General features: G+C 51.4%; 1 protein-coding gene across 1 annotated transcript; it reads right to left on the bottom strand.

Annotated features, from left to right (window-relative positions):
* Positions 1-246: 246 nt before the first annotated feature.
* On the bottom strand, positions 247-5562 carry POMC (proopiomelanocortin). Its single transcript, XM_073335072.2, has 2 exons — positions 5431-5562; positions 247-922 (listed from the first exon to the last, which is right to left on the bottom strand). The coding sequence occupies exons 1-2, from the start codon at positions 5560-5562 to the stop codon at positions 272-274; spliced, it is 783 nt and encodes a 260-aa protein (XP_073191173.1). The 3' UTR covers positions 247-271.
* Between the last annotated feature and the right edge of the window lie 5785 nt (positions 5563-11347).

The raw sequence follows: 11347 nt of genomic DNA, 5'->3' as shown, positions 1-11347 counted from the left end.
AAGCATCTCTTTCCTCATATGTACAGTACGGATGTTTTTATTTCAATGGATTGATTTTTAATCTGTGCACATTCAAAGTCAGAATAAGAACATGAAATCATTTCCTAATAGCAAACTGCTTAATAATAATAATAATTAGTAACAACATAATAAGTGATCATCGTAACTGTATCTAAGTGAAACACATGCCAGTGGGATCTTGAAGCTAACTTGGGTCTCCTTGGGGATCTATTTGCAAGTTACATCCCCACCCTCCACTCCCTCCCTCACCTTACTGGCCTTTCTTGTAGGCATTTTTGATTATGGCATTCTTAAAAAGAGTCATTAAAGGGGTCTGGCTGTTCTCCGATGTCATGAAGCCCCCGTATCGCTTGTCTTTGGGCGGGGTGTTCCATCGGAAATGGTGCATCTTGTAGGACTCTCCATCTTTCCTCTCTTCCTCCTCTGAGACCATCTCTTCCTCACTCGCTGGGCTTTCCAGGGACTCAAACTCGGGGTAGTCCAGTTCCATAGAAAGGTCTCTTCTGAACTCCAGTGGGTAGCTCTCAGCGGACTCCTCTTCCACCCCATTGGGATAGACCTTGATGGGTCTCCTCTTCCTGCCTACTGGCTTTCCCCATCGGAAATGCTCCATTGAGTAGGATCGTTTGCTGTCTTGCCTTTCGAGGGCAGCTCTTTCTTCTTCTTTGTCTTCTTTTTGAGCTGGGGAAGCATCAGGGAAGAAGCCAAAGAGTATATTGCTGGGGATCTCTTCTCGCTTGTGGCCAGTGACGCTGCTGCTGTTCTTCCTGCCGAACTTGTTCCAGCGGAAGTGGCTCATGACATACTTCCGGATGTTCTCAGACAGAGGCTGCAGGTGGCCGTTACCTGGGTACACAGGTGACTCAGCAGACAGGTCCAGTTTGCAGGCTTTGATGCACGCCTGGGTGAGGAGAAAGGAAATGCTTCAACTAGACACACATTTGCTATGTGGGGCTCATGTCATGTAATGTCCAGGCATGGAGCTGACCTATGGGCCTTTCTATTTCTCTCTGTGAGTAACTGTACCTAGAAGTGCCTTCAGAGTCTTCCAGCAGCACAGCTGTTTATTAATAGCACTAATACTCTGCAAGCCCATCTCAGGGTCTAAAGCACTCTACAAACAGTGAGCCGGGTCCTCCGCTGCTCTGAATTGCTATTGCTCCGCTGAAGCCAATGGAACTATGCTGATTTACACCAGCTGAGGATCTGGCCATTCAGTCTCCCCTTGTGAGGCAGGTGTGTGCAATTATTTTCATTTTACAGAAGGGGAAACGGGGGCCCAGAGAGGGGCGGTGACTTGCCCAAGATCACACAGGGAGTCCTTAGCAGAGCTGGGCATAGAAGCCATGTCTCTTAACTCCGAGTCTGAAGTGTTAACTGCCCGGTCGTGTATTGAGTGGTATAAAGCAGACCCCTGAAGGGGAGCAAGCTGGGCAGGTTGCTCGCATTTGGCCAGGGAAAGAAACTCCCAAGCCCGCTCCTTTTTCCCTGACTCCGCTTGTTTGCTCCGTTACTTGCAACCAAGACCTCCCCAGAGGCCAGAGCATCTTATAACCATTGCACCACTTCCTGTAGCAGGGGAACAGGGCTGGCCTTACCATGAGGCGAACTCAGGCGGCCGCCTCCGGCGCTAGACTGTAGGGGGCGCCGCTAGGACTCAGCGTTTCAAAGTTTTGGCCCGCATGAGGGGGTGTCATTTCAGCTCCCCGCCTCAGGTGCCAAAATGTTGTGGGCTGGCCCTGCGGGGGAACCCTTGCAAAGGGTTAGCTTAGGAGGGGCTGGGGCTGAGGAACCTGTGGTCTTAAATAGGCTGCTGCAGCATCCTCCCTGCTTCGTGCAACAGGAGGTTCTTCTAGGGCTGCCAGTCAGCCGTGACCCAGCGTCTGTCCGGAGTCACGTGCACAATTCCCGCTGCTGGCAGCAGGAGATGGCAGGAGTATGTGGGAGGGCTGGGGTTGGCCCTGTGGTTCTGTTATGTAAAGATGGATGCAAATTTTAACTATAAACTGTTGTCTTCAGGAGTTCATAACCCAGGAATTGCTTACGACGCGGACAGCACCACAGCACCAGATGGTGCAGAGCCTGGTGAGTCCTGTGACCAGGGCGGCAACAGAGCCCAGGGAATCCGACTGTGTAACATGGCTCTGGCAGAGGGCCCAGGGGCCTCTCGCTGAACTGTGGAGCTGGAGGTTGTGGCTGGGATAAGGCATCGTGGGCAAAGCGCAAGCAACCCACAAGCCCTGAGGCGAAGAACACGCCAGGGACTACGATACAGTCAAGGCAGCATCACAGATCGGCTGGGTCCGTCGTGGGAGGGATACCGACAGAGATTTAGGGCTGCGAATTGGACAGAGGGATTAAGGCCCAGAGCTTCCACACGCAGACTGGCTGACTGGGCCGAGGCTGGAAAGCCAGGGGCTGGAGGAAAGGATGGATACGGTGGTTTTAGAGCAGCGTTCGCAGTCTCTCCAAGGTGGCAGGCGTCTGTGGGTGCTGGCATTGACCCTCGACTTTGGACAGTGCTGTGATGCTCGCCGAAGAGTTCTTAGAGGCTGACTTACCAGGAGAACAGTCTGTCCCCTGAGGGGACAGGAGATGGGGAAGGAAAGTGTCAATGCCCAGGCAGGAAGAATCTAAGGGGTCCTCCTCTGCTAGCGGGGGAGACAGTTTGTTACTGGTGCAGGCACTCAGGACATATAAAGAGACTGTCAGCGTATGGACTGCGGGTTGGCAGAATTCTGCGGGTGGACTGGGGTGCCCAGGAGAAAACGAGTGTCTACCCATAGGGTCAAAGTCGTCAGGAAGCGGGTGAAGGGGTTAATGGACTCGGCAGCCAGAGTGTTTGCTTGTTCGGGTAGATCGGGTGAAACCCCACTGGATGCTGCCTGGGAGGGGATTGAAACTGGAATGCATACGTGGGGAAAGGAAATGGTGCCCTTTAGTGAAAATCCTCTTTGAGGTCAAGGGAAGGTTTAAATAGAAACAGGTGGGGATGGTGAAGGCTTTGCCCCATCCAGTCGTTTTGGGACTGGAAACCCTTTGCCTTGATGGAAGGAGGAAACTCCCGGAGAGCACAGAGTTGGTTATGGGGTGTGAAACACAAGACTGAAGAAGGGGGAGATCAAAAAGAAAGAGAAGAACCTAGCTAGGAAGACACAAGCCGGGAAGAGGAAAAAGAGCCTGGAGCAGAGAGAGAGCTGGTAGAGAAGGAAGAGGAAATGGAGGTGAACAGAGGCTGGTGACCGAGCCCTATGTGGGTTTACCTGCTGAAGAAGGGGTCCCCCAGGCAGCCCCAGGAGCAGACCAGCAGGAGAAAGAGCCTTTAGCCAAACGGGGTCCCGAACAAAATGTCATGGCGGGTGAAAGGAGCACCGAACCAGTGGAGCTGCGACGGAGTACAGAGGAAGGTCAGCCAAGAGACAGTCCTGCCGAACGCCCTTGGTATGAGGATGGAGGGGCGGAGACGGCCTCCGCCCACAGATTGTTCTTTCGGGGGGTGGAAAGCAAAGAGCTCGGCCCAAGAGACCATGGAGCATCGGGGAAAGGAGAGCGAGGTGTGTTGAATCAGTAGCTAACTGCAGGCTCTGTCGCTCTAATACCCACCAGAATGTATTAACTGGACCTAACTGGAAGGCAGGCCGTTAGCAGAAGGTGTCCATTAACTGAGCAGAGCTGCAGCTGAAGGGCTAATTGAAGGGGCAGCAGCCTCAGCAGATGGGACTATGCAGCTGGACAAGTAGGAAGTGCTGGAGAGGTGGGCGCCTGAAGGAAGACAGAGGTAGGCAGGATGCACGGCTGCTAGGACTGGAAGCACGTGGGAAGCTGGCTGGGGACTGTAGATATACGTAAATAAGGCTACAGGCTGCAGCCTGCTGGAAGAATACAATCGAACGTGGTGGTGGTGAAGGAGACCTGGAGTGCTTGTGGTCCGTGATTAAGGCCTGAAAGGACTCTCAGGGGACAGCCCCACAGCCAGCAACTGTTGCAAAAATGGTATCGGTTACCGAGAGGTCGAATCCCGATGACCTCGCTCAGGTCATTGACTTCAGCCAGCCGTGTCCTGCACCTAGTGAGTTCACTGGGAGCTGTGACGGCTCAGTACCTCTGTACGTCAGGCCGTGTGTGCTCAGGTGCCAAGCTAAAGCAGGCGTAGGCCCCCAGCTTTTGGCACCCTGGTGTGACAGTGTTGGTGTAAATGACTAGCCCAAGGCCAAAGAGGGGGTCAGCACCAGAGCTGGGGTTAAACCCCCTCCTGGCTTCCTCACCCACGCTGCCATTAGATGGGGGTCCAGCTCCTTTCTTACCAGCTTTTGGCAAAGGGGGCAAACCTTCAAATGGCTGAACCGGAAGAAGTGTCCCCTTTGCCTGCTCAGTAGACATCCCCTTGCAAGTCCGGTGCCAGGTAACTAACCCTTCCTCCATGGGGGTCGAGGGGGAGGGGAGAAATGAAATCCTGCCCTTCCGGCAGATGGAGTCTGTCTCTTCCATCTCTAGCTGCGATGTGCGCACTCCGTTACCAATGGGCCGTCTGCAGCTTAAAAACCTAAAAGCTGGCTAGTGAGGGAGAGCGCCTAACCTGGTGGTAGGCAGACAGCGAAGGCTGACTTGTCGCCCTATATGCGCAATGCAGAGCGCAGGGGAGCAGGCAGGGGGTGGAAAACTCCCCTGCAATCTTTGCAAACCCCCTAACTGCAGCAGGAGACCTCGTGTCATTGCGATTGCTCTGACGGGGCCTGCTCCTCTCAGCTGTTGGGAATCTGCATTGCTCGATTGCCTTCCCTGGAGCTATGCCCACTTATACCAGCTGGCGACCTGGCTTAAAGGGTAGCTGGACATATTGCTCTGAGCAGCCATGCAGCAGTTCTATGGCATACCGAGGGCCATGGCTGCCTCTGAGCGACCCCAGGGACTGAGACTGGACCCGTGTCCTCCCACGGCCCGCATCGGTGCATCCACCAAGAACTATACAAGCTTCCATGACTCTGCATCCACTGCACCTCTGCAGGGTAAGGGAACAGAATCACCCGCATTTTACCACTGGGCAACTGAAACCCCTGGCTATTGAAGTGAACTGCCCAAGGTCTGTGACTGATCTGGGAATCTCCCAACTCCCAGTCCTGCACCTTCGCTGAAGATGCTCCTTCCTGCACTGTTGGGAACAGTGCTTGGGAGTGGGGGAGCTGTCTTACCGGGGCTTTCCCAGAGCTGATTTCCGATTTGCTTCCAGAAAGAGATGTCAAGGAGTTGTTTGGGTTTTTTTAATGTATTTAATTCTGAGCGTGGCCCAGATGTTAGGAATGGGAAATGTGTATTGTGCCTCCATCCACCCAGTTTAGTGCAGGACAGAGCCCGAGTCCCATTTTAGAGCCCCGACGTTCCCCCTGAGCGCCCAGGGCCGGAGCCACTCACCAAGAGACCGACTTCCGTGCTGAGGTCCCTGCATCTGCTGCTCTGCGAGCACTGGCTGTTCACGCCGCCGGCCGCGTGAAAGAGCAGCACGCCCAGAATCGCCAGCAGGCCGCTCCTTACGGGTTTCAGCATCTTCGGGATGGAGCTCGGACTCCTGAGGAAACAGAAGGGGTGGGGGTGATGCCAAGTGTAATCGCCGCGATGTTTGTCAGCCGCGCCGGCAGCTGTTAGCCGGCACCTCGGCAGCCAGGTGAGTCCAGCGCGGTTGCACAAGACGGCCAGAAAGAGAGGGTTATGCACAATGAGCTTGCCAAACAGGTCCAGTCAAATGTAGCTCCTGCACTGGGAGCGGGGGCCTCTCCTGAGAAGACATTTGTATCTGTTAGACCTGGACCCAACTCCCAGATGAAAGCCGCCCGATGGTGTGGGGATGGAGGCTTTCAGAATTTGGACCTGGGCCTGGGTTTGAATTTCCAAGTTTCGCTCCTGTCTCTCTCTGTTCGGCCTAGCCAGAATCACAGACATGACCCTCGACGTCCAGGGGAGGGGCTGGCATTCAAACCCAGAGCTGGAGTTAAATTCCACATAATTTCTCTCTAATGCAGTGGTCCCCGAACTTTTTACCTCACGCCCCCTTCCTGGAGCCGGGAGTGGGGCTGCAGCTGAGGGTGGGGCTGGGTGGTGCTTCTTCCCTGCCTCCTGTGGGGGCTGGCCCAGGCCCCAGCCGCACCATCCCCCCCCAAACGGTCTTCCAGGCCCCCCAAGGGGGGGGCGTGAGCCCCACAGTTTGGAGACCTCTGCGCTAATCAGTCCAATTGCCGATCTGACTATTGGCCGACTTTGGAAGGATGGGAGTTGGGTTTCCAGCCCTGCTATAGAGCTTAGGGCCGCAGAAGGATGCTGGAGCTGAGTCCTAGCCCTGCACAGCCATGGGATGTGCCCAGATGCCACAATGACAGGCATGGCATAAACACCGGGATGGATGGGCAGTGAGCCCCAGCACAACTCTCAGGTAGGGCAGGGGCTTACAGTAGCTGAGTTCCAGCTCAGCAGGCAGGGATCCCATCCCAGTGCACTGCTGTGAGGGATGCTATTCTGAATAGTACCCTGAAACTTTGAAGGTTTACGAGGTCACGAGTCGTTGCTCAGACTCACTACAGGCAACGTCTGTTTGTAATAGAAAGTTTTGATTGGGCGGGTATGTAGATAATGTAAAAAGCCCTGGTTCCAGCCATGGAATTTTTAAATGCTCCTTTTGATACATTTCCCCCACCCCATTCCCTTTATCTCTTAAAAATCATGTAAAAATAATTGGGGTGAAATAAGGTATTCCTTTGGGGTTTACTGGTTTCACTGCCTCTGGGGCTTGGATCAGTTACAAAGCAGGCTGAGTCCTCAGCTGGGGTAAATTACCGTTGCCCCACTGAAGCCATGTTGCGTTGTACAAATACCCCGGTGGGGACTTCGATAGAGAGATGCCGGTTGACACCTGCTGAAGATCTGGCCCTGTATTTTTAGGTAGTATCCGTCGTAAGGGAGGTTAATCACAGACACCGGGTCTGGAGAAACTTCTCTTCTGCAGAGAGCAGCTTTTATAGGTAGGTGAAATGAGTTTAGCTCATTCTCTGTGCTCTGGGTCAGACTGCCTTAGTTCGGTGACAGATGCAGTTCCCCTCCTGTCATTTCTGCAGAACCATTGTAGCTAACTGAGAAGCAGGCTCCATTCTAATCTAATCAGCATAATTGCTAACTGCAGCCCTGGCCTTGTAAAAGTCCTGCACAAAAGCAATGTGTATTCTTAAAGGACAACAGTTATCTCACCCTGCAGGGCAGGCAGCATATTAGAAGGTTAGCGCCATCCATTCTGATTCCAGTATCTTTACCAATGGCAATGGTGTCGGAAGCAGAGAGAACACAACTTGGGTTTCGGGTGCACTGGAAGTGCCAGCCAGTCGGAAAATCTTGGGATGTGAAAGTTAGAGGGTAAATTTGGAGCTAGACTCCGGTTTCTTGCCCTAAGAAGCACGTGCAGTGCATAGGAAATCACCCTCATTCTCTGTGCCTGGAGTTCTCGCTTCGTTGTATAACACCAAGTTATAGCCGTTACTTGAACATTATTGCTGACGGCATTAGCAATGCTCGCTGGGCCTGTCTCTCATACTTTCATTGGAGGGACTAAAAGCCTGTTGCAGCTACTGATGCATTCAGCCTCACATATGCCTCTGAGTTATGCAAATATCCCCCTCACAGTTCTGCAGAAAGGGGAACGTGTACAGAAGGAATGTGTCCAAAGTCACTCAGGGAGTGTTCCGGAGACTCAGAAATAGAACGGAGGAGGCTGGACTCCCAGTCCCTTGCACTAACCACTAGGTAACTCTCTTTATTAACAGATTAGAGATTCAGAATCTGCAATTATATCCACAGCCGCATACAGATCACACTATCCCCAGTCAAAATGCAGCTTGGCTTTTGTTCTGTTGAATACAAGACAATATGATTACCCAATGTTATCTCTTTCATTCCTAATTAAAAAGCTTCTCTTTCGGGAAGGAACCCAGCTCCTTGAATTTGATTCTATGTGGAGGGAAAAAGCGAGACTTTCTTGGATGGCGTTTGCTACCTAAAGGTCCATCTAAGGATAGATAAATGCAAGTAGGGTTGCTAATTGAAAAATATTAGCAATGCATTCTTCAGAACGCAAGCCCCTCTGATTGACTCACTGCTACAGCTTACAGTGAACCGAGCTGCCTTGTATAGAAATTTCTTATTGTTGTTCCCATTCTCCTAACCTCTCTCTGCCTAGACTTAGATGGCAAGGCTCTTGAACAGGGACTGTCCTTGCAGCGCATATGACAGAGTGGTTGCTTCTGTAAATAATAGATGAAGATTTAGTCATCAGATGCTTGTAGACAGCACTTGGAAGTTGCAGTGGGGGGTCAGAAGCTGATGTGCTTTGAAAATGCCACTCTAAATCTTGGTGAAGAACACAGCTGGAACACCTCTTGGGGGTGTAGACCAACGGTGTGCAAACTTTCCAGTTGTGCCCCCCTTTCCATTCCCGGAATTTGTTATCCCACCCCACTCCATTACTTGTAGTCTGAGGTAATCCCCTACTTCTGTGCTACTGCTGGCCATGGGGCTGCCTTCAGAGCTGGGCAGCCAGAGAGCGGCATCTGCTGGCCAGGGCCCTGCCACCCTGACTTCTGCGCTGCTGCTGGCAGAGAGAGCGGTGCCTGCTGGCTGGGCCGTTCATATTCTTTGTGGCACAAAAGGGCTATTTTTTTAACCCCACGCCCCTCCTGCCCTGCAACACCCACTCAATTTTGAGACCGCTCCCGCTATTATGGCAGCGGGTCCTGTGGGATCCCAGTGTCTTCACCCCCCGCCCCTCTCCCCAAGAACCTCTTGCCCCCACCCCCGGGGGTGTGCGCCCCCAGCTTGTGCCCCACTGGTGGAGAAGGTAGATTTCAGGACCTGGGCTAGCTCTTAGTGCTATAAAAGGCTGAGGAAAAGAACTGTAATTAGCATTCCTCACCCAGGGAGAACTTCAGCTGAGGTCAATGGGATTTGAAGGAGGAGTGCATTAGAGCCAGTCTTTTCTTAGAAACGTGCTTTTTGACAAAAAAAAAGGGGGGGGGCCTTTGACTAAATGGACATTTTTGTGAGAAAACCTTTGTGTGTGTTGAGGTTTCTCAGGTGGTGTTAAAAACAAAATAAAAAATGGCCGCAAACCGAACCAGGCACGCACACGTTTCTTTGTTCTACAACCGCAGCCTGAAGTTTGTTGGTTTTCAGTTGAAAGTTCAGAAATATTTGGGGCGGGGTTGGGTTTTTTTTTTTTTGTTTTTGTTAAACCCTGAAAAATGCCGCAAAAATCTGTGGTAAAAATGAAAAAGGTTTGGGTTGTTTTTCTAACTATTTTCATGGAAAATAAGATACTCTTTTCCACCTGCTCTTCTTACCACTGTATGGGATTGGGCCCATTGACTTTCCCTTACACCATGACTGGTCTCATTGAAGTCAATGGACAAAAGTTCTATTTCATGTGAGTGAGGCCAGGTCTACACAAGGACCTTTTACCAATACGGTATCCCAGCAAAGCCCTCCTAGAATGGATGCAGCTATACCAGCAAGCTGTGCTTCGTGCTGGTAGAGTAAAACCACCTCTGTGATAGAAACTTGCCCTGACACCACCCCGGGTGAGCAAAAGAGCTTTTTTGCTGGTACTGCTATGTCGACACTGCCAGTTTTGCCAGCAAAACTCTATCGGGGTCATACCTCTTCATGCCCCTGTCCGACATAGGCTATGTCTACCCTACAATCTTAAGTTGGCCTGTGTTAGGTTGGCTTACAGCCACCACATTAATTACTGCGGTGGCCGATGTCCACACTACCCTCCTTCTTTCGGTGGTACACGTCCTCACCAGGAGTGCTTCTACTGACTGAAGAGGCCAGGGCTCTCAGCCCCACGCAGCTCCCCACCGGGAGTCCAGCTGCCCCCTGGAACTTCTCACCTCCCCACCAAGAGTGGGGGAAAGCTGCCTGCAGCTTCTCACCTCTGGTGGGGAGATCCACACCCGGAGTCTGGTTGGCTGCTGTGCTCCCAGTGGGGAACAGGGAATTGGGACCCCAGAGGCAGCAGGGCTTCTAGCAGGGAGTGGGGAGCCTCAGCAGCAGCTCAAGCCAGGAGCCTGGGTGGCAGCCTGGATTGGAGTGGAGACCCAGCAGCAGCCTAGCTGGGGAGCTGAGCTGTGAAACTGATGAGAATGACAACCAACAGCTGATATAAGGAACCCAGTGTCTACACAGACACTGCGTCACCCTAACTACACCAACATAAGCCCTACATCTCTCGTTGAGGTGGTTTTATGATGTCAATATAGCCGGGGAGTTACATCAGCAGGAGGAAAGGAGTACTTGTGGCACCTTAGAGACTAACAAATTTATTAGAGCATAAGCTTTCGTGAGCTACAGCTCACTTGTTGCATCTGATGAAGTGAGCTACAGCTCACGAAAGCTTATGCTCAAATAAATTTGTTAGTCTTTAAGGTGCCACAAGTCCTCCTTTTCTTTTTGCGAATACAGACTAACACGGCTGCTACTCTGAAACCTGTCATCAGCAGGAGGAGCATTTCAGTGTGCACACCTCCAGTTTTGTGGACAAAAGCTGACTTCTGTCGACAAAATTGTGTAGTGTAGACAAGGCCATAGTTGTGCTGCCAGAAGTCTGTAGTGTCGACCTGGTCTAAAGTTCTCTCGCTCTGGCCCTGGTGGTTTTCCCTGAAGGCAGGGATTTGGTATGATTGTTTCCTTAACTTGACTGAACAAACATCACTGCTGTTATCATCAACACTGTTAACAGATTCCTCTTGGTTAATACACCACAAGACAGTAGTTTGCTGGGGAGCAGATTTGCAGCTAGGACACAGGGAAGCTTTTAATAACACAGGTTATAAAAGAGAACAGATCAAACCCAAAATAAAAAATGTCCTCTCCTGATCTTTTGTCAGCGTGCAACCACCAGTAACTTTTGACATTATTAAGGAGGGTGAGAAAGTACAAAAGGGCTTGGAGCTGTGGACAGAGACAGAGAGGGGTTTTGTAATATATTTGGAAAACAGAACAATCCACAGCAAAATAGAGGAACAACAGAAAAATAAAGGCTCTAGGTAAGAATTTATTAAATATTTAGGTCCAAGGAAGAATGGGGAGAGGGGCTTAGTTGGTAGGGGGGTTTTTTGGGGGGGAAGGGGAGTGTTGTGTCTACTGGCTTCCCCTTGCAGTTAAATCACTGACCATGAATAATTTATCTTAGCATGCAAATGAATTGTAACATAGCTCTAATATTAACTATTTCCCCTTAGAGCAAAGTGGGCTTAGCAGTCAAGTGTCATTCCTTCAAGACTCACATAACAAT

This window comes from Lepidochelys kempii, chromosome 3, assembly GCF_965140285.1.
Source record: "Lepidochelys kempii isolate rLepKem1 chromosome 3, rLepKem1.hap1, whole genome shotgun sequence".
NCBI classification, from domain to species: domain Eukaryota; kingdom Metazoa; phylum Chordata; order Testudines; family Cheloniidae; genus Lepidochelys; species Lepidochelys kempii.
The sequence above is the reverse complement of the archived record's forward strand: the minus strand, read 5'-3'. Positions and strand labels throughout refer to the sequence as shown.

Coding starts and splice junctions, on each gene's coding strand:
- POMC (XM_073335072.2), bottom strand. CDS start 5,562: ATGCTGAAACCCGTAAGGAGCGGCCTGCTGGCGATTCTGGGCGTGCTG. Junction 923..5,430: donor GCACGGAAGTCGGTCTCTTG/GTGAGTGGCTCC, acceptor CTCCTCACCCAG/GCGTGCATCAAAGCCTGCAA.